Source organism: Loxodonta africana, chromosome 10 (genome assembly GCF_030014295.1).
Source record: "Loxodonta africana isolate mLoxAfr1 chromosome 10, mLoxAfr1.hap2, whole genome shotgun sequence".
NCBI classification, from domain to species: Eukaryota; Metazoa; Chordata; class Mammalia; order Proboscidea; family Elephantidae; genus Loxodonta; species Loxodonta africana.
In genome coordinates, this window is record NC_087351.1 from 64,361,113 (window position 1) to 64,384,541 (window position 23,429).

The window sequence follows — 23,429 nt, forward strand, 5'->3', positions numbered from 1 at the left end:
TGACATCTTTGCTCTTCAACACTTTAAAGAGGTTCTTTTGCAGCAGATTTACCCAATGCAATGTGTCTTTTGATTTCTTGACTGCTGCTTCCATGCCTGTTGATTGTGAATCCAAGTAAAATGAAATCCTTGACAACTTCAATCTTTTCCCTGTTTATCACGATGTTGGTCACTGGTCCAGCTGTGAGGATTTCTGTTTTCTTTATGTTGAGGTGCAATCCATACTGAAAGCTGTGGGCTTTCATCTTCATTAGTAAGTGCTTCAAGTCCTCTTCACTTTCAGCAAGGAAGGTTGTGTCACCCACATAACGCAGGTTGTTAATAAATCTTCCTCCAATCCAGATGCCCGTTCTTCTTCATATAGTCCAGCTTCTCAGATTATTTGCTCAGCATACAGACTGAATAGGTATGGTGAAAGAATACAACCCTGACACACACCTTTCCTGACTTTAAACCAATCTGTATCACCTTGTTCTGTCCAAACAACTGCCTCTTGATCTATGCAAAGGTTCCTCGTGAGCACAATTAAGTGTTCTGGAAGTCCCATTCTTCGCAATGTTATACATAATTTGTTATGATCCACACAGTTGAATACCTTTGCATAGTCAATAGAACACAGGTACACATCCTTCTGGTATTCCCTGTTTTAAGCCAGGATCCATCTGACATCAGCAATGCTATCCCTGGTTCCACGTCCTCTTCTGAAACCGGCCTGAATTTCTGGCACTTTCCTGTCAATATACTGCTGCAGCCATTTTTGGACGATCTTCAGCAAAATTTTGCTTGTGTGGGATATTAATGATATTGTTCTATAATTTCCACATTCACTTGGATCACCTGTCTTGGGAATAGGTATAAATATGGATCTCTCCCAGTCAGCTGGCCAGGAAGCTGTCTTCCGTATTTCTTGGCGTAGACGAGTGAGCACCTCCAGTGCTGCCTGTGTTTGTTGAAACATCTCAACTGATATTCCATCAATTCCTGGAGCCTTGTTTCTCACCAATGCCTTCAGAGCATCTTGGACTTCTTCCTTCAGTACCATCAGTTCCTGATCATACGCTACTTCTTGAAATGGCTGAATATCCACTAATTTTTTTTTTCATATAATGACTCTGTATATTCCTTCCATCTTCTTTTGATGCTTCCTGTGTCGTTTCATATTTTCCCCCATAAAAAACCTCAGTATTGCAACTCGAGGCTTGAACTTTTTCATCAGTTCTTTCAGCTTGAGAAATGCCAAGTGTGTTCTTCCCTTTCCATTTTCATCTCCAGCTCTTTGCACATGTCATTATAATACTTTACTTTGTCTTCAAGAGACGCCCTTTGAAATCTTCTGTTCAGTTCTTTTACTTCATCAATTCTTCCTTTTGCTTTAGCTGCTCAACGCTCAAGAGCAAGTTTCAGAGTCTCCTCTGACATCCATCTTGGTCTTTTCTTTCTTTCCTGTCTTCTCAATGACTTCTTGCTTTCTTCATATATGATGTCCTTGATGTCATTCCACAACTCGTCTGGTCTTCAGTCACTAGTGTTCAATGCGTCAAATCTATTCCTGAGATGGTCTCTAAATTCAGGTGGGATATACTCAAGGTCATATTTTGGCTCTCGTGGACTTGCTCTGATTTTCTTCAGTTTCAGCTTGCACTTGCATAGGAGCAAGTCCAAGCTGAAACAAGCCCCTGGCCTTGTTCTGACGGATGATATTGAGCTTTTCCATCGTCTCTTACCACAGATGTAGTCAATTTGATTTCTGTGTGTTCCATCTGGTGAGGTTCATGTGTATAGTTGCCGTTTATGTTGGTGAAAGAAGGTATTTGCAATGAAGTCGTTGGTCTTGCAAAATTCTATCATTTGATCTCCAGCATTGTTTCTAACACAAAGGCCATATTTTCCAACTACTGATCCTTCTTGTTTCCAACTTTCACATTAAAATCACCAGTAAGTATCAATGCATCTTGATTACCTGTTCAATGAATTTCAGACTGCAGCACCTGATAAAAATCTTCTATTTCTTCATCTTCGGCCCTAGTGGTTGGTGCGTAAATTTGAATAACAGTCGTATTAACTGGTCTTCCTTGTACACGTATGGATATTATCCTATCACTGACAGCATTGTACTTCAGGATAGATCTTGAAACGTTCTTTCTGACGATGAATGCAACACTGTTTCTCTTCAAGTTGTCATTCCCAGCATAGTAGACTATATGATTGTCCAATTCAAAATGGCCAATACCAGTCCATTTCGGCTCACTAATGCCTAGGATATCGATGTTTATGCGTTCCATTTCATTTTTGACAATTTCCAATATTCCTAGATTCATACTTCGTACATTCCAGGTTCCAATTATTAATGGATATTTAGAGCTGTTTCTTCTCATTTTGAGTCGTGCCACATCAGCAAATGAAGGTCCTGAAAGCTGTACTCCATCCACGTCATTAAGGTCGACTCTACTTTGAGGAGGCAGCTCTTCCCCAGTCATCTTTTGAGTGCCTTCCAACCTGGGGGGCTCATCTTCTAGCACTATATCAGACAATGTTCCACCGCTCTTCATAAGGTTTTCACTGGCTAATGCTTTTCAGAAGTAGACTGCCGGGTTCTTCTTCCCAGTCTGTCTTAGTCTGGAAGCTCAGCTGAAACCTGTCCTCCATGGGTGACCCTGCCGGTATCTGAATACCGGTGGCATAGCTTCCAGCATCCCAGCAACAGGCAAGCCCCACAGTACGAAAAACTGACAGACACGTGGGGGTTGAATGATTATAGATTTTTATTTCTCTTTAAATTCTGTATTTTTAATATTATTTATAATTTGAATTCTCTATAATTTAAAAGGATATTCATTCTTTTTTTAAAACTAGGTAGCCATGGGTTTCTAACTACATATTGTATGATTTAAAAGCTCAACTCTTCTTACCTGTTGTCATGGTTGGGCTAAATATTCCCAGAACTGACACACTAGAATAAGAGAGCAGGTCTTCAAATAATTTCCCACTTAAATATTCTTCTGCTTCTTGAACAGATGTTATGTTCACTGGACATGAAATCCTGTTGCTGAATGAATACATGACTACATTCAAAATTAAATTTTAGAGACATGTTTACTGAACTTAGCAAACAATATATAAACAAGATAAACGACTGACAAAATAAAGACAAATACTATTATTAAAGAAAAATTGCCTTCATTAAACAAGATTATTACTATCTTCCAAAAAAAATGATGAAATGTGGATAGGCTCTCTTCATCTATCTTCATTCTATCTCAATTCTAGTATCCCCCTTAACCCATTCAAAGTATGCCAACAAATCACAGGAATTAAAAGTTCTATAAACCTAAAATTTTTAAAAATCCTCTAGTGAAGTTGAATACTTACAGATGAATAAATTTTAGGAGATCTTCAGTTCCTAGCATACCAGCATAAGACACTGGGTTCTCACCTTTCTTGTACATCTTTACAAAAGGAAATTCAGTAACGTTTTGCTTAGTACATAAGTCAGACCAATCTCCACAGTTTACTCTAGAAAGCAGCATAGTGGATGTGCCTAAATGAAAGGAAAACATACCCTTTATAGATATTAATGTATAAAATTCCTATATTTACAATTTAAGTCTTCCCTATACTTTTCTTCATAACACAATAATAATCAGAAAAAAATAATGAATATATTCTTCTGTATAATATTATAATCTTAATTTAAAGGAATGAGCAAATATCAAATATCCCTGAAATAAATTTCCTTATAGAATTATTACATCTTTTAATTAATTTCAATTAAATTCTACAACTATTTGTAAGCACCATGTGCTACCTGCTGAATCAGAAAAAGCAACTAGGATATTTGTGATATAATCCTTCTCTAATACCAAGCCCTCTGAAACATATAATGAATTCAGTTAGAAACTACTGTAGCTCCCTGATAGAGCTACTATGAACTCCTAAAACTGTCAAAAACCAAAGGTATCAAGCAAATGAAGCTTGTAACTGCATTTTTTATTTATATCCAGAAATAATTTTTTCTAATGCAAAAGACTGCAGCACTGAACATTTATATTTTTTTAAAAAGGGAATCTAATCTCTATATTACTACATATATTACAGGAATTGGACTTTCCCGTTTCTGAGTTTATGAATGCCTAAATATTATAATTTTTCAGAAAACACATAGTGGAATCACAAACAGAAAGTCCTACTTGTTCTATAATAAAATATGTAAAGTTCTGGGTAAATCATTGGGTAGAGAAAGATCAAAAACCAAATAGAATAAGCACCACACAGCTCGGCTACTCAAAGGAAGGAATAAATTACAGTAAAAAATAATCTTTAATATTACATTAGATCAAAGAAGGCATCTTTGTATGTCATTTTAGGATAAAGCCTAAATGTAACTTAACCATATGAATTATAATTGTGAAATGTAGTATTTTAATATTTTATCACTAGAAGATTTTAATACTGAAATCCATTTTTATATTTTAAAATATTCTAGATTATATCTCATGGATGTAATAACTTTTCACTTTAGATTTAATGTTAACTATGTCTGATAATAGAGGTAGGGTATAGTCTGTCTTAATTACTATTGTATCTCTAGTGCCTAGCCCAACGTCTGTTAAACAGTATGTACCCAATTAAAATGTGCAGAATGTATACTGACATTTCTTCATAAACACATCTTAAAATTTTACACTAAGGTACGTTAATACCCGAGTATTATATGAGTATTTTTATAAATGAAGAGAAATTCTTATTTCACTCCAAAATCAGATCTGCTACATGGCGTCTCTACTATGTTCTCTTATCCTTTAATCATTTAGTGAATAAATACTCTATGAGTCGGAATCGACTCGATGGCAGTGGGTTTTAATGGGTTTTACCATATTATATACTGCCAAACAAGTATGGACTCTTGTGCTATTACAGATATAGTTCTTTTCCTTCAGTAGAACCCTCACATGTCTTCTGCTGCTAAAAATGTTTATTATTATTTCTTTGTCCCTACAACCCAAGTTGAAAACTTTGATGCTATCTTTAAAACTGGAAATAGAACAGTAAAACATGTCATTAAATGTTATAAGGCTACTTAAACTGAAGTTAACGATTTAAAATTTTTATTTTGTTTCCTGTATAATAATTTCAGTATTTAATCATGTTTCAGTATAAAAAGCTAATAGTCTAAGGCTGCTATAGCATTATATCCCATACACTTTACCACTGGAGTAATGTAAAATAGGGTTCCTCATGTAAAGGGGAAAAAATAGATTATCTTAGATACAGACAATATGTAAGTATAAAAACCTGACATTTGCTGCCACCTTGTGACTGAGTAAATATTCATCATCATCCTGGACTAAGATAAAAAAATGGCTTTTTCTGAAGAAATCAAACATGAAAGACAGATTACAGGCCTAACTGTCCAAAACATTAGAATATTTTCCTAATTTACAAAGTTATAGAATAGGCTTCAACACATACACAAAACACTATAGTTACCTATAGTAAGCACTTTTACACTAAACTCCCTGAACTTCCAAAATAGTCCATTTATCTGGTATCTAATTATTGAAAGGATTGTTATTCATACGAAATAGACCAAATGAAAAGGAAAGCAAGTCCTGGCTTGGTTATCTGCTTTTTTTTTTTTAATTGTACAAACACATACAACTCAGAGCCTTTGCACTGAGAAGGCAGACAGTCTCTCTGTTTGGCCATTAATACAGAATAAAATAAGGGAATCTTTTTCTATACTTATCCAGTGTCAAACCAAATAAATGAGAGTGGGGAGAAAAGAATTAATTCTATTATTCAAGGACATTACCCAATTACTATTTCATTATAGTTCATATTTTCCCCTCCTTTCCTTTCTTCCACTTATTTGCCAATAAAGCTGGAGAACCCAAAAAAGAAGAAACTTAAATCTGTCCATAGCTTGCAATTATAAAGGACAGTCTGAAAGAGAGTAACAAATTGCTTTAAATGAAAAAAAAAAAAAAAAGATTCAGGATCATAGTATCTACTAACTTAATCATCCCTCCATTCATTAATGAAATAATGAAAAGTTAGATCAAATGTGATCGGGTAACAAATGAAAGAGAAATCGTTCATAAAATCAATTTTAGAATCTCTGATGTTTTAATTAGTATAAAACACTGGCTTGTTAGAATCAATTTCTTGAGTTCACAAAAAGTGCCTAATGCATAAATAAGATGTACACCAAAAATTAGTTCTTTAAAACCAGTACTGATTTTCAATTAGAAAAAACAAAAATCATTATACTCCACTATATTAGTTTATTTATTCAACAATTACTAAAAAGTTCATATTCTGAAACATAAGGCAATATGCTAAGTCTAGTGAGCTAGGTATAAGACACACTACCTGCCCATAAAGAACTTAAAAAATGACGAAAAAGCCTGTAAACAAGTGCCCAAAAAAGGGAAATGGTAGATATATTCCTAGGGTAGCCAAGAATAAGCCTATTTAACCATAAAAGCTTCTAGTTACAAGAAAAACAGAATAGGAGAAAAATCATGTAACAGATACCAAGCATAATACATTCTGTCTTACTCACATCATTACAAAATATTATACACATCTTATCCACCATATCGCTCTCTTATTACTAGGCCTCCCTACTTTTGTTACATCTTTGCTAGGATGGTGGCAGAGACATTTTAAGTTAAAGTCCATTCCTTGAATTCTTTTTTTGGCTGCTGCTGGATCAAGTTTCATAAAATAATTAAAACAAAAAGATCCTGACTCACTGAGAAATATTCTAATCTACCCAGTCAAAAAAAAATCCCTGTGCCGTCGAGTCGATTCCTACTCATAGCGACCCTATAGAACAGAGTAAAACTGCCCCATAGAGTTTCCAAGGAGCGCCTGGCAGATTTAAACTGCTGACCCTTGGGTTAGCAGCCGTAGCACTTAACCACTGTGCCATCTATGAGGAGCGAATTATATAGGTTCAAGAAACTGGGATCTTGGATCTTTCATTAGACTATGAGTGCTGTAGGAGACTGGGTCTTATCTATCTTCTTATCTCCAGCAGCTTAATAGTAACTGGCACAGAACAGTCACTCAGTAAATGTTTGCCAAATGAATGGATTCAGCCAAAAAGGCTATTTATTGGATTGACTGTATACATACTACGTGGACTCTCTATTTTCTACTATAGTCAATTCCATGAAGACAATTAAACGCTTTTGAGTATTTCTGAGACTCTTAGTTCATTAAATTAACGTTGGAGACACAATCATAGTCACCTGAAATTTTATGGGGATTTCTAGATCATTAGCATTACAGTGTTTTAGAAACAGCTATAGCTTAGAATCAGGAAAATAATTATGTACACAATACCTTTCAATTTAATCGCCACATCAATATATGATTGCAGAAATGCCATGGATACTGCTTCCCCTATATGAAAACAAAAAAATTCAAACATGTATCTCTAAAGCATCTATACTTATACCTATAATAAACATATAAATTTATGAGGTTTTCCAAAATTGTTACCTCTTAAAAAGAAATACTCTAGCATATTGCATTCAACATTTGTCAAAAAACTTAGAGGGTTTCATATGAAACTAATTTTCTGCATTCATCCTGTAAAAAGTATAGCTGAATGACATTTATCTGAAGATAAAAGAAATATGTTATTCTTGTTGTTAGCTGTCATTGGAGCCCTGGTGGTGCAATAGTTAAGAGCTACGGCTGCTAACCAAAAGGCTGGCAGTTAAATCCACCAGCTGGTCCTTGGAAACCCTATGGGGCAGTTTTACTCTCTCTTATAGGGTCACTGTGTGTCCGAATCAACTCGGCAGCAGTAGGTTTGGTTGTTAGCTGCCTTTGAGCTGGTCCCTGACTCATGGTGACCCTGTAAACAACAAAATGAAACACTGTCCAGTCCTAAACCATCCTCATGATTGGCTGCAAATCAAGTAAGTATGTTTGCAACACGACATGGGAAAACCATAGGGTTTTCACTGGCTGATTTTTGGAAATAGATTGCCAGGTCTTTCTTCCTAGTCCATCTTAGTCTACAAGCTCCACTAAAACCTGTCAGCATCACAGCAAGCTGCAAGCCACCACTGACTGACACGTGGTGGCTGCACATGAGGTGCACTGCCCCAGAATTGAGCCAGAGTCTCCCACATGGAAGTTGAGAATTCTACCACTGAACCATCAGTGCCTCACAAAAATCAATATACTTCCTATAAAGCTACGAGAACTATTAGAATATTAAAATCATTAGATTGAATCACAGTAAGTTTTCAAAATTACTAGCTAAACATCTAGTTAATCATTAACCTTCAATTTGTAAATCAGATATAATCTGTTTTACAATACCCAATCAGTTATAAGCCAATGCTTCAACTTGTGCAGTCTACCTGGGACATATGAAAGCTGTCATTTTAGAACATGAACACGCAATATTCAGTATGCAAAAATAAAACCTGTCTACTTTAAATGCTCCAGTATGTTAATACAGATAGTCTCCTCTAAATGATCATACTCACAACCAGCATAGAAGAGCACTATGCTGTCAGAAGCCATTACTGTAGTGTTAAATGTCTCTTCTGTTAGTTCCACTGTGAGTTCCAAAGCTAACTGCCTCTTCCTATCTCTATAAACAGTTTCAGCCACTTCATCATCTTGAGTATCTAAAATGTTTGAAAAGAAATTAAATATAATAAAAGTGTAATTCAAAATATTTACACTTCTCTCATAGGCAAGCATATGACAATTTGGTACTTTATAAAGGCTTTTGAATTCACAGTATCCTAACAGTTAAAATGTACGATATTTAGAAAACTTTCCAGTTGCTTGGGTTCCTATCTTAAATGAAGATTTGTTTCTGACCCAGAAATTGTACAGTGTTAATCATAATCAATTCCAGAAACAATTATTTACATTTGTTCTATAAATATGAATAGTACTATTTTGTTTCTAATAAATACATTAATTTACAGTCCAAAAAGGTTTTACTGTACATATTTGAAGGTGTTTATTTAGCCTCTACTACATGTAGGCACTGTGCTAGGCACTAGGGAAAGTAGCAAACAGACAAAGTCCCTGACCACATGGGGCTTCTACCTATGGAAAAAAAAAATCAGAAAATAAACTAATCACTGAATAAATACATAATTACAAATTTTGTCAGCTTATGTAAAAAGAACTTTCATACACATGTTGTTGTGTGCTCTCGAGGCGATTCCAACTCATAGTGACCTTATAGGACAGAGGAGAACTGCCCCATAGGGTTTCCAAGGCTATAATCTTTACAAAAGTAGACTGCTACGTCTTTCTACTGCTTAGCTGCTGGTTGGTTCAAACTGCCAACCTTTCAGTTAGCAGCCAAGTGCTTAACCACCGAGCCGCCAATCACATATATAGAATCATATACTGTATATATAATTGCCATCCATCACGTTTTAAGTTGGCAAATATTCTGCTGGAGGTTGGTATAGATTGTATAGGGACAGAGAAGGAACATCTAACTTGAGTAAAGACACAATAAATGCTTCCCAGAGGAGCTGACATGAACTGAACATGAAAACTTAGCTAGGCAGGGAAGGGTGGAAGTGGAAGCATACACAGCAAAGTGAACCATGTATACAAACGCACAGTGGCATGAAAGAGCATGATGTAACTGGAAATTTGAACACTGACTGGATATGTGATGACATGAAGGAATTATTGTTAATTTTTTTAGGTGTGATAGTAGTATCAATTATGTTAATTTTCAAAAGGAGCATCCTTACATTTCTGAAATACATAGTAATATATTTATGGATGAAATTATGTTTGGGGTTCACTAAAAAACAGCACAAGATGGGGAGTGTATGGGGCAGATTAGGCATGGGTTAATGGGGACTGGGGCCAGGTAATAGGTACAAGGAGTCATTCTATTAGCCCGCCAGCTTTATGGTATGTTCAAAATCCTCTAATAACATGTTAGGAAGGGAAGGGGGGAAGGAGGATGCATTCAAAGAAATGAAGTATAATTTTCCATATAAATTCTAATACTATAAAAGAGAATACTAGATCTGCATTTCAGTACCATCTAGGCCATTTTCTAGCTGTATGACTCTAGTCACAAAACTCTAGAGGCCTCAATGTTCAAATCTGTGAAGCATAAGAGTTACACTATTAAACTTACAAGTCTTTTTAAACCTGACATTTCATAACACTAAAAAGTTATGCCCTCAATACCAAAATTAGTAAAGGCCTATCTTCTGACTATCCTTTTTTCATTTCGTGGCCAGTCCTTTCTTATTTCTCAATTCATCCCTTCTTTTCTCTTATCTTGCTCCAACACTTTCTATACTCTCTCTCAATAAGCTACCCTCACTGGCAGATTTACTCACCAATGCTACCTTTTCACCCACTCATCAACACATACACATTCTCTCTCTTTTTGGCCTTAAGTGCTTCTTTCTTTCCTTTTCTTTTTTAATGTTGTCTTTTTGCAGAACACAGACCTTTGCATTCTGACTCATCTGTGCCTATTTCTTTTGGTGGACTTTTTTCCCTACGTTCTACTCTTACATGGCAAAAAAACTCTTTCCTAACCTTCTTCTATTTTTCCTATATGAGTAGGAATGAGACAAAGGAGAACAAGATATATATACAGGCCAGTATATTAAAGGCCAGTATGAACTACAGATGCAGGAAGTTCAATCAAAAAAACGTAAAAGGCAAAGCTGCAAAAGAAATACTAGAACTATGCTGAGAAGACAGGTAGACAGAAGAAAGAAAAAGTGGCACCAGAGGCTCCGCCATAAGCCAACTGTGTGATCTTGGGAAGATCACTTAACTCTGCTGAAACACATACTCTTTCATCTATAAAATGAGAGTAACATCTACTAAAGCAAAGGGTAAAAATCAAAGTAAGTAGTGTATGGGAAAACTACAGGATACCGCATAAACGTAAGAAATAAGAAACAAATTGTTATTGTATTGTTGTTAGGTGACATCAGTTCAGTTCCAACTCACAGCAATCCTATGTACAACAGAAGGAAACGCTGCCTGGTCCTGCGCTATCATCACAATCATTGCTATGCTTGAGCCCATGTTGCAGCCACTTTGTCCATTCATCTCATTGAGGGTCTTCCTTATTTTTGTTGACCCTCACTTTACCAAGCATGATGTCCTTCTCTAGGGACTGGTCCCTCCTGATAACATGTTCAAAGTAGGTGAGATGAAATTTTGCCAGTCCCACTTCTCAACAGTATTCTGGTTGTACTTCTTCTAAGACAGATCTGTTTGTTCTTCCGGCAGTCTATGGTATTATTTTTCACCAACACTATAATTCAAAGACATCAATTTTTCTTAGGTTTTCCTCATTCATTATTCCGCTTTCGCATGCATATGAGGTGAACAACAGCACCATGGCATGGGTCAGGTGCACCTTAGCCCTCAAGGTGACATCTTTGTTTTTCAACACTTTAAAGAGGTATTTTGCAGCAGAGGCGCCCAGTGCCGTTTTATTTTTTGACTGCTGCTTCCATGGACGCTGACTGTGGATCCAGGTAAAATGAAATTCTTGACAACTTCCAAACTTTCACCATTTATCATGATGCTGCTTATTGGCCCAGTTGTGAGGATTTTTGCTTTCTTTGAGATATAATCCATACGGAAGGCTACAGTCTTTGATCTTCATCAGTATTTCAAGTTCTCTTGCTTTCAGCAAGCAAGGTAGTACCATCTGCATATCACAGGTTGTTAATAAGTCTTCGTCTAATCTTTTTTTTTATTGTGCTTTAAGTGAAAGTTTACAAATCAAGTCAGTCTCTCATACAAAAATTTATATACAACTTGCTATATACCCCTATTTGCTCTCCCCCTAACGAGAGCACACTCCTCTCTACCCTGTATTTCTGTGTCCACTCAGCCAGCTTCTAACCACCTCTGCCTTCTCACCTTGCCTCCAGACAGGAGCTGCCCACATAGTCTCATGTGTCTACTTGGGCCAAGAAGCTCATTCCTCACCAGTATCATTTTCTATTTAATAGTCCAGTCCAATTCCTGTCTGAAGAGTTGACTTTGGGAATGGTTCCAGTCTTGGGCTAACAGAAGGTCTGGGGACCATGACCTTTGGGGTCCTTCTAGTCTAAGTCAGACCATTAAGTCTGGTCTTTTTACGAGAATTGGAGGTCTGTATCCCACTAATCTCCTGTTCCATCAGGGGTTCTCTGTTGTGTTCCCTGTCAGGGCAGTTATCAGTTGTAGCCAGGCACCATCTAGTTCTTCTGGTCTCAGGCTGATATAGTCTATGACTTATGTGGCCCTTTCTGTCTCTTGGGCTCATAATTACCTTGTGTCATTGGTGTTCTTCATTTTCCTTTGCCCCAGGTGGGTTGAGACCAATTGATGCAACTTTTAGATGGCCGCTTGCTAGCGTTTAAGACCCCAGATGCCACTCACCAAAGCAGGACACAGAACATTTCCTTAATAGATTTTATTATGCCAGTTGACTTAGATGTCCCCTGAAACCACGATCCCCAAACCCCCGCTCCTGCTACTCTAGCCTTCGAAGCATTCAGTTTATTCAGGAAACTGCTTTTGGTTTAGTCCAGTTGTTCTGACCTCTCCTGTCTTGTGTGTTGTCTACCATCTAATTAGTGAATACCCCCTCCCTCCCTCCCCATTCTTATAATCATCAAAGAATATTTTCTTCTCTGTTTAAACTATTTCTTGAGCTCTTATAATACTGGTCTCATACAGTATTTGTCCTTTTGCAACTGACTGATTTCACTCAGCATAATGCCTTCCAGATTCCTCCACGTTATGAAATGTTTCACAAATTCATCACTGTTTTTTATTGATGCGTACTATTCCATTGTGTGACTATACCATAATTTATTTATCCTTTCATCCGTTCATGGGCACCTTGGTCGCTTCCACCTTTTTGCGATTGTAAATAGAGCTGCAATGAACATGGGTATGCATATATCTGTTCATGTAAAGGATCTTAATTCTCTAGGATATATTCCAAGGAGTGGGACTGCTGGATCGTATGGTAGTTCTATTTCTAGTTTTTGAAGGAAGCGTCTAATGGATTTCCAAAGTGGTTGTACCATTTTATATTTCCACCAGCAGTGTAGAAGTGTTCCAGTCTCTCCATAACCTCTCCAACATTTATTATTTTGTGTTTTTTGGATTAATGCCAGCCTTGTTGGAGTGAGATGGAATCACATTGTAGTTTTGATTTGCATTTCTCTAATGGCTAATGAGTGTGAGCATTTCCTCATGTATCTGTTAGCTACCTGAATGTCTTCTTTAGTGAAGTACCTGTTCATATCCTTTGCCCATTTTTTAATTGGGTTATTTGTCTTTTTGTAGTTGAGTTTTTGCAGTATGATGTAGATTCTAAAGATCAGATGCTGATCAGAAATGTCATAGCTAAAAACCTTTTCCCAGTCTGTAGGCAGTCTTTTTACTCTTTTGGTGAAATCTTTGGATGAGCATAGGTGTTTGATTTCTTCCTCCAATCTTGATGCCCTGTTCTTCTTCATGTAGTACAGCCTCTCGGATTATTTGCCCAGCATACAGATTGAATAAGTATGGTGAAAGGATATAACCTTGACACACACCTTTCCTGATTTTAAACCACTTAGTATCCTCCTGTTCTGTTCGAAGGACTGCCTCTTGGTCTATGTACAGGTTCCACATAAGCACAATCATGTGTTCTGAAATTCCCATTCTTCCCAATGTTATCCATAATTCACACAGTCAACTGCCTTTGCGTAGTCAATAAAACACAAGTAAACCTCTCTCTGATATTCCTTGCTTTCAGGAAAGATCCATCTGACATCAACAATGATATCCTTCATTCCACACCCTCTTCTGAATTTGGCTTGAACTTCTGGTAGTTCTCTTCTGTGACTGTTTTGAATTATCTTCAGCAAAATTTTACTTACATGTGATATTAATGATACTGTTCAACAATTTTCACATTCTGTTCATCACTTTTCTTTGGAATGGGCACAAATATGGACCTCTTCCAACCAGTTGGCCAGGTAGCTGTCTTCCAAATTTCTTGGCATAGATGAGTGAGTGCTTCCAGCATTGCATCCCATTGTTGAAACATCTCAGTTGGTATTCCATCAATTCCTGGAGTAGCCAATTTACCAGTGCCTATGATGCAGCTTAGATTTCTTCCTTCAGTACCATTGGTTCTTGATCATATGCTACCATCCAAAATGGCTGAATGTCAACCAATTCTTTTTGGTACAGGAGACTCTGAATTCCTTCCATCTTCTTTGATACTTACTGTGTTGTTCAATATTTTGCCCATATACTCCTTCAATATCGCAACTCAAGGCTTGAACTTTTTGTTTAGTTCTTCCAGCTTGAGAAATGCCAAGTATGTTCTTCTCTTTTGGTTTTCTAACTCCAGGTCTTGGCACATTTCATTATAATACTTTACTTTGTCTTCTCAAGCAGCCCTTTGAAATCTTCTGTTCAGCTCTTTTATTTCATCATTTCTTCCATTCAGCTTAGCTAATCTACATTCAACAGCAAGTTTCAGACTCTCTTCTGACATCCATTGTGGTCTTTCTGCCCTGTCTTTTTAATAACCTTTTGCTTTCTTCATGAACCACCATTCATCTGTCAGTCTGTCATACTGTGGTGGCTTGTGTGTTGCTGTGACGTTGGAAGATATGAAACCAGTATTTCGAATATCATCAAGGTCATCCATGGTAGACAGGTTCCAGCGGAGCTTCCAGACCAAGACAAACTAGGAAGAAGGACCTGGCAATCTACTTCTAAAGAAACTGACTAGTGAAAACCTTATGAATAGCAGTGGAACACTGATATAGCACCAGAAGATGAGCCCTTCAGGTTGGAAGGCACTCAAAACATGACTGGGGAAGAGCTGCCTCCTCAAAGTAGAGTTAACCTTAATGACATGGATGGAGTAAAGCTTTCTGGACCTTCATTTGCTGTGTGATACAGCCCAAAATAAGAAGAAACAGCTGCAAATATCCATTAGTAATTGAAACGTGTAATGTATGAAGTATGAATCTAGGAATATTGTAGGTTGTCAAAATGAAATGGAATGCCTGAAGATCGATATCCTAGGCATTACTGAGCTGAAATGGGCTGGTATTGGCCATTGTGAATCAGACAATCATATGGTCTACTATGCCAGGAATGACAATTGAAGAGGAACGGTATCACGTTCATTCCTAAAAAGAACATTTCAAGATCTGTCCTGAAGTACAACGCCACCAGTGATCATATGCTTACATGGAAGGTCAGTTAATATGACTATTATTTAAATTTATGCACCAACCACTAAGGCCAAAGATGAAGAAATTGAAGCTTTTTACCAATTTCTGCAGTCTGAAATTGATCAAACATGAAATCAAGATGCATTGATAATTACTGGTGATTGGAATGCAAAAGCTGGAAACAAAAAAGGTGTTCAGTAGTTACAAAATATGGCTTCAGTGACAGAAACAATACCAGAGATCACATGATAGAATTTTGCAAGACCAATAATCTATTAATTGGAAATCTCTTTTCAACAACATAAATCATAACTATACATGTAGATCTCGCCTAATGGAATACACAGGAATCAAATTGACTACATTTGTGGAAAGAGATGATGGAGAAGCTCAATATCATCAATCAGAACAAGGCCAGGGGCCGACTGAGGAATAGACTATCAATTGCTCATATGCAAGTGCAAGTTGAGGCTGAAGAAAATTAAAACAAGTCCACAAGAGCCAAAGTACAACCTTAAGTATATCCCCCCTGGATTTAGAAACTATCTCAAGAATAGATTTGATGCAATAAACACTAATGATCAAAGACCAGACGAGTTGTGGAATGACATCAAGAACATCATACGTGAAGAAAGCAAAAGGACATTAAAAAAGAAAGAAAATAATAAACAAATACCAAAAAAGCCAAACTCATTGGCTTCGAGTCAATTCCGACTCGGAGTGACCCTACAGGACAGGGTAGAACTGCCTCATAGAGTTTCCAAGGAGTGCCTAGTGGATTCAAACTGCTGACCTTAGGGTTCGCAGCCATAGCTCCTAACCACTACACCACCAAGGTTTAAGAAACAGATAGCTATGTTAAAAAGAATTAAAGGTTACTGAAATTTACTTGCTATATTATTAACAGTCTTTTTTTTTTTTTTCAACTTTATTTACAACTACAAATACAATATTTATTATAACTGCATTTCCTAATAATGATAATTAAACTGAAACACCATGTTTTTGGTGGAGTTTCAAAAAATGCACTAGGCCAGCAGGACTGAAAGAAATGATTTGGAGGATAAAGACAGGGACGTGGTAGCGAGAAGCCTGACATGTTAACAATGAACAATATCATAGTAAAGTAAAACATAGCCTCCTTATATCTCTTTATCTAATCCATTTGACAGGATGTGATTCTAAAATAATTTAAGTTTCTTTTCCAAGTCTTGAATGTGAATACATTATATGAGAATGTTAATTCACTGAAAATGTCACTGACCCTATGCATGCTGGGCAGGAATGGGTAGTTGGGGGGAGATCACAAAACATATTACCCATATCTGGATCCTCTATGTCATAGTCTTCATCTTCTTGGATTTCCTCAGTGTGCACATTGTTTTCCACATGGGATACTATTAAATCAATATTATCTAACACCAAATATTCCACTGGCACTCCCTAGAAATACATTTATTTTAAAAACATAACTAAAATATACCAAAGCATTTTAATATAAAAATATAACTTGTTTAACACTAAAATGAAACTAAACCTTTGAACTTCAATTAAATTAAAAAAGAAAAAAAAAAGGAAATGAAACTCCACAATCAATACAAAAAGGAAAGCATCCAAAGCATGCTTTATATAAGTAGAGTTAGAGCATACTACTGAAAAAGACGGCAAAAAAAAGAAATTACAAGTCTCGCTTCTTGCCACAAGTGCATTATACAGAAGTCTATGAAACATTTCACATATAACAGCAAGTCCTACCTCAATATAAAATGGAAATATATATGATTGCAAACATGGCCTCTCAAAATTGATTATCTTGGTATCTATAAAAATATCATTCAAAATAATACTTTATCTAAAATAATTCTACTCTAAAGTTCAACTGTCTTTAGCTATAAACATAAAACTACTATCTGCCCCTTAGCGATTTTAGGAATATCAAATTCTATTCCATTAAGATCAACACTATTCCATTAAGATTTTTTTTTACTAATATCCAACTATCATATAATTTTAAAAACTTGAAATTTTAGGCCACTAGTTTATTTTAGTAAGTTTATCCCTGACTATAACTATACATTAGAGTAAAGCTATAAAAGGGCCCCAGTGTGCGTTTATTCTCTGACATCACATTTTCACCTTTTTAATATTATATTCAAAGCAAGCAGTTTTTGACTCTTGCAGAAATACAACGAAGTTAAAAGACGGAGGAATCAAAAAACAATCAAACTGATTATGTTCCAAATATACATAGGAATTGTGGCAAACTTTTTTACTGGAGTATAACATTCACGCTGAAAAGAACACAAATTCTAAGTACATACTTACATAGGCTGATAGATTTTTACAAAGTGAATACACCTGTGTGACCACCACACAGCTTAAGATACAGAACATTACCAGCACCCCCAGAGGCTTTTTTCTTGTCCCTCTATGTCATCACATGCCCCAAAAGGTAATCACTATTCTGACTTCATCCCCATCTATAAATTTTGCCAGTTTTCGAATTTGTATAATGGAATTGTATAGTTTTTACTGTTATTTATTTACTTATTTTTGGTCAACACTGTGAGGTTATTATTTAAATCTTTTTCAATGCTATAGAGTAGTCATCATATTAAGTATAAACAACAACAACAAAAAAAACCAAGCCAGTTGCCATAAAGTTGATTCTAACTCTTGGCAACCCCATATATTTCAGAGTAGAGCTGTGCTCCATAGGGTTTTCAATGGCTGCAAAAGCCAGAACCCATGTAAGGTGGAAACCTGTCAGAGAAAGAAAACTAAAATATTTCCTACTAAAATGAGCAACAGAAAAGTGGTAAGGCTGCACCCTGTCAAAGGCAGATCACTCTCAAGACCTGGAAAAACAAGGCAGTCCCGTCAAGTTCCAGCTCTCACAGATTTCACTGCTTTTACTTTTAGGATCATATGTATTAACTTTCTTTAAATAAGCAGACACTGTAGACCAATAAGTAAAATGACTAACCTCTTCTGCTCTTTTAAAGACCACATTTGCATGCTGGGGAATGTTCACTTCCAAAGAGTCCCTTTTTCAAAATAGAAAGAAATGTTTTATGTTGCTACTCAGAATTTTATTTATTCATGCCAATTAAGAATAGAATTATAAGTTCTTATATTAAACAGTGTTTGAGAAAAAAAACTACACTTTAGTGAGTGTGATAAATTTTACACATAAATATAGACCAGATATTCTAGTTTCCATTTTAATCTACCTTTTCTTTCAGCAAGGTTTAAAACTCTAAATTTTAATCAAGCTTATAATTAATGGACAAACGTTAGCACAGCAACTGGTTCTAACTATATTAGAATCTATTATAGATTTTAGCTTATTTACAAGTGAATAGATTGCCATATTAAAGAATATATATATATATCAATATTTTGTTGATTAGAGTAATATTTGATTTTATAATACCTTAACAAGAGTAGAACTCCAGCTTTTCCCAGAAGACGCCAAGCAACCCATTCTGCAGTTCTTCTATCAGCTTCATATGTGACTTGTTGACTAACAATAAAAACTAGTGGTAAGCCTAGTTGGAGATGAGTAGTTGAAACTTGCTGAGGATCTTCAGCAACTTCAGTCTTCATTAAAAAAAAAAAAAACAGCAAAATGTCATAATTGACAATAATGCCCCAACATTTGGATTTAAACCCAGTTAATTCTTATTAATAAAGTTACAAGTTTAAAAAGTCTGTAAAATAAATCCAACATTAATAGAATTTGTCTCATAATTTCCTAATTTTAATGTTCCAAATGTACCTATACAGTTCAAACACTATAAAACTTAGAGGTTTTATAAGGAGTTAAACATAGAATTATAACTATAAGGAATATGTATATTATAAAAGAACAATAATTAAAATAGTATGGTACTGATAAAGAGATTTATCACTGAAATGGAGCAGATAACTAAGGAATAATATCTTACATACGTAAAAAATTTACCAGGTAATAAATGACACGTTACAAAACAATGAAAAACATCTGAGTTAAGACAGCAGAAGGAACGTACACATTTAATTTCACTCCTTCCAGAAATCCCAAGAAAAAATACAGCAAAGGGATTTTTAAAAAGAGATAAACACACAAGTGTGTGAATAAAGGAAAAGAGACAAGGCAGGAAAATTTTGGAAGCTGGAGAACAGAATGATAACTGACATAGCAGATTCTACAAAGCAAAACCCTAAGCCATGGTGGAGCAATAGCAGGAAAGCTCTAAAATGAGAAAGAATACGTAAAAGCTTTTAAGAAGCAATTAGATCCCTAGATTCCCCTTTTGAAATTCATGAGTTTAGGCAACTGTCTCTCCCTCGTACCAGCAGAAATCCAAGGGACTTTAGGAACAATATGACTATCAATATGAATATCATGCCAAATCAAGGTATTAAGAATCTCAGTCCTGAAACGTTCCCCAGTCTCCTCCCCTACTCAGTTTCCAGAATGCTGGCAACAAAAGATTGGAAGATTCTAGGAATCTTGAGTAACCTTGAGGAAAATACTGATATTGAGGTTCCCCAAAGAGCAGCAAAGCTTTTTGCTCAATAACAGTATGGAGCTCAAAGTCAACAAGTCCCACTGACATTCTTAGAATTTCCAATGCGTTTTTTAGTTCCGTGTTCTAAATCATGAACAGATATCCAAAAGAAACAAACATCTGAGGAAAGCCTCTAACATGAAAGATAAAAGACCAAAACATACAGAAAAAAAATAATAATGTTGAGGAAATACAGATTAATCAGGAAGCAGAAAGCTTCAAAAACAATCACTGATAACCATGAGTAGATGAGAAGATAACACATTCAATGAAGAATTGAAAAATAAAGTTGAATAAACCTCCCAGAAAGTAGAGCAAAAGATACAGGTGGAAAACAGGAGAGACAAGGTAATAAAATTAAAGGACTAAGCCAGGCGATCCAACATCCAAGTAATAACAGTCAGAGAAAGAGAAAAGAGAATAGAAAGGAAGAAATAATCACCGAAATAAACACAAAAGGCTTTCCACAGATGAAGGACATGAGTTGCTAGACTGAAAGAGCTCGCTGAATAACCAATCCTACCCCAAAACCCAGTGCCGTCACAGTGGATAAAAACAGATACACAGGAAACCACATTCTTGAAAACTTTTCAATTATTAAACATTAAAAAAAATATCTAAAAGTTTTCAAAGAAAATCCTATATTTACCCATACCCAAAAAACTCAGTGCCATCGAGGTGATTCGGACTCATAGAGACCCTATAGGACAGAGCAGAACTGCCCCACACAGTTTCCAAGAAGCACCTGGCAGATTTGAACTGCTGACCCTTTGGTTAGCAGCCGTAGCACTTAACCACTACACCACCAGGTAGGCAGAATTCTAAAATGTGGCCCCCAAATTCCTGCCCTCTGGCATACACATCTTATGTAATTCCCTCTCCTTGAGTTGAATAAGACCAATGAGATAGTCATTCCATTGACTAAGTTACTTCATATTAGACTCCGTCATAGACTCATATAAGACTCGCTGGAGTGAGACAGTACTGCTAGCTTTGAAGTAAGCTGTAATATTGTGAGGGGGCCATGTGGTTAGGACCTGAGAGCCAAGAGCCAACAAGAAAATGGGGATTTCAGTCCTACAATCCCAAGGAACCAAATGAGTGGAACAGCCTGAAAGAACAGAATAGCTTGGTTTCTTCTTTGTATATACTTGGAGAACTATAAGATATTCAGTATTATAAAGTGAAAAGGAAGAACAGGCAGTAAGGCTAGATAGCCAGCAAAGGGCCAGAACATTAAAAACCATGTATATCCTGCTAAGAAATTAGGGCTTTCTGTTGTAAATAAACCAAAGCCATTACAAATTGGAAGAGTTATTGTGACATGATCATATATGTTTTAACAATATCACTCTGCCAGCAATGAAAAGTATGAACTTAAAGAGAACAAAAACAGATGAACAGAGATGAGATCAGTTGCTATTACTAAAACAGTCCAGATGAGAGATGGTGAGGACTGGGATTAAAGCACTGGCAGCTAGAATGAAATTTTTTTTTTTTTTTTAATTTAAGATATAAAATTAGATACAGGAAGATGTTAGGAGTTAAGGATGATTTTCCAAGTTTCTGCATGAGTGACTGAATAGTAAATCAACAAAGATAATGGAGAAAGAACAGGTGGTGGAAGAGGATAACACCTCAAATTTGGACATGTTAAGCTCAAGGAGAGATACATGGGACAGGCGCTCCAGAGAAATACGTGACTTGAAATATGTGATTTGAGAATTAGTGTAGTTAATGCCACAGAAACAGATGAGATCATTTGGAAGGTGTGTTCTAAGCACTCTGTGGAGCAAACTACCCCAAAACTGCATGGCTTAAAACAACAAGAATCATTTATTTTACTCATTTATCTACAAATATGTCTATGCTCCACATGGCATTAGTGGGGCATTTCAACTGGGGCTGAGACTTCCACTTTAAAAAATGGCTCATTCAAATGGCTACCAAATTGTTGCTGGAAGCTTAGCCAGGACAGTGGGCTAGGAGCCTTGATTCCTCTTCATTTGGGCCTCTCCTTGGGCTGCTTATTCTCACAGCAAGGTAGCTGGGTTCCAAGAGTAAGCAGCCCAAGAGTGCAACGCAGATGCACACGGCATTTTTGTAACCAAGCCTAATAAGTCATATAACACAACTCCAGGCTTAGTCTACTAGTCAAGGCACTCACAAAGGCCAACCAGGTTCAGTGAGAAGGGACTCCACTACTCATTAAGAATGGTGCTAAGGTCACATTGTAAGAAGAGCTTATTGGGTGTGAGATATTGTTGTCGCCATCACTGTCAATGGGATGAGGACTTGAGGGTCTTGGAAAGAAGAGTGAGGAGCTGAGAAGGCCCCCGTCTTACATTGCTTTTTAACCTCCAGTCTATTCTGTAAGGACAAAAAAAAACAACCTCAAATACTGCTATGGTTAAATGTTTAAAGTACCAAACACAAATGTGACCAAATCAGCTTAGAACCTTTTAACACCTTCCTACTCCCACAAAGATAAGGCTTTACTCAATATCATCAAGAGTCTCAAGGAATCATTCTAAGTCATCTCCATTCTTGCACTCTGCATTCATTTGCTCCATTCAGATCTGTGAAAGTCCAATAATCTGTGCTTCTTTGTCTCTCTCTGTCAAACCTTCCTATGCTTGACACCAAGGTGTGGATTCTCAGCTTGGCTCTCCAACCCAGTACTGAGCTTCAGTTATGCCTTTCATATCATTCTTCCATGTATGCTACTGCCATTTCTACCTATCCTAGCGTCTACCCAGGCTTCTGGAACTTCTGTCTAAATTCTATGTGCCAGTTCCCTAGTTGTCTAGGAAAAGTAAGATGCTGAGGTAATGATGTGTTTATGCATCACTGTGAAAGTGTTGAAACAAACCCTACTCCGGAAGGGACTTTCATTGCCAAATTAGTATTCCTTTTGGATAAACTGGCTTAGAGCAGCGTCACCTACATTACACAATTCCAGAATCATTCACACTGTAGTTTATAAAACGTATGTTTAAGGCTGCCATTCACACAGAGCATAATAAGTGGCACACTTGATTTTTTTAACACTATGCCCTCGAGTGATTTCACAACTGAGTCCCAAGTCATTATGAAGTCTTCAAAGCTTGTTTTTTAATTTCAAAATTAAAACTACATAATTCCTGATAAATATGGTAAAGTGAAATAAGATCAGAGAATCTCGCTCCTCACTATCTAAAAAGCAAAAAATAATTTTTTTTAATGACAAAAGAAAATTCATGAGCAGCAACATTAGCCAATAGGCAAAACTTCAAGCCAAAACGAGGTAGTCAAAGAAGAAAGAGAAGACTTTAGAAAGGTTAGTACAACTCCTATTCCTGTTTCCATTATCAAAGATGGTACTGGTGGGAGGCGGGGCCAAGAAGGCTGACTAGGTAGACGCTCCCTCGGATCCCTCTTGCAACAAAGACTCAGAAAAACAAGTGAATCGATCACATACACGACAATCTACGAACCCTGACCATCAAACACAGATCTAAAGAGTTGACCTGAGTGACAGAGACTGAGAACTAACAACCAAAGGGAAGCAGCGACCGTTTTCGGAGCCTGGAGCCAGCGTCCTAGTCAGAAAACCTTGGCGCCGGGCTTTGGACTGGGTGCAGGGGAGCTGAGC

At 36.5% G+C, this 23,429-nt stretch overlaps 1 protein-coding gene across 11 annotated transcripts in view; it reads right to left on the reverse strand.

Annotated features, from left to right (window-relative positions):
• The window catches only part of TXNDC16 (thioredoxin domain containing 16), a 143,685-nt gene that overhangs the window by 51,805 nt on the left and 68,451 nt on the right, over positions 1-23,429 (reverse strand). For 7 of the 11 annotated variants that reach the window (XM_010588634.3, XM_010588635.3, XM_023546164.2 and 4 more), the window contains 7 exons: positions 18,676-18,842; positions 18,226-18,286; positions 16,559-16,682; positions 8,517-8,660; positions 7,354-7,413; positions 3,370-3,538; positions 2,910-3,046 (listed from right to left, as the gene is read on the reverse strand). In XM_010588634.3, coding sequence (XP_010586936.2) covers positions 2,910-3,046; positions 3,370-3,538; positions 7,354-7,413; positions 8,517-8,660; positions 16,559-16,682; positions 18,226-18,286; positions 18,676-18,842 — 862 coding nt within the window. The remainder of the gene's footprint in view (positions 1-2,909; positions 3,047-3,369; positions 3,539-7,353; positions 7,414-8,516; positions 8,661-16,558; positions 16,683-18,225; positions 18,287-18,675; positions 18,843-23,429) is intronic. The other 4 variants (XM_010588637.3, XM_023546165.2, XM_064292484.1 and 1 more) reach the window with 4 other exon arrangements.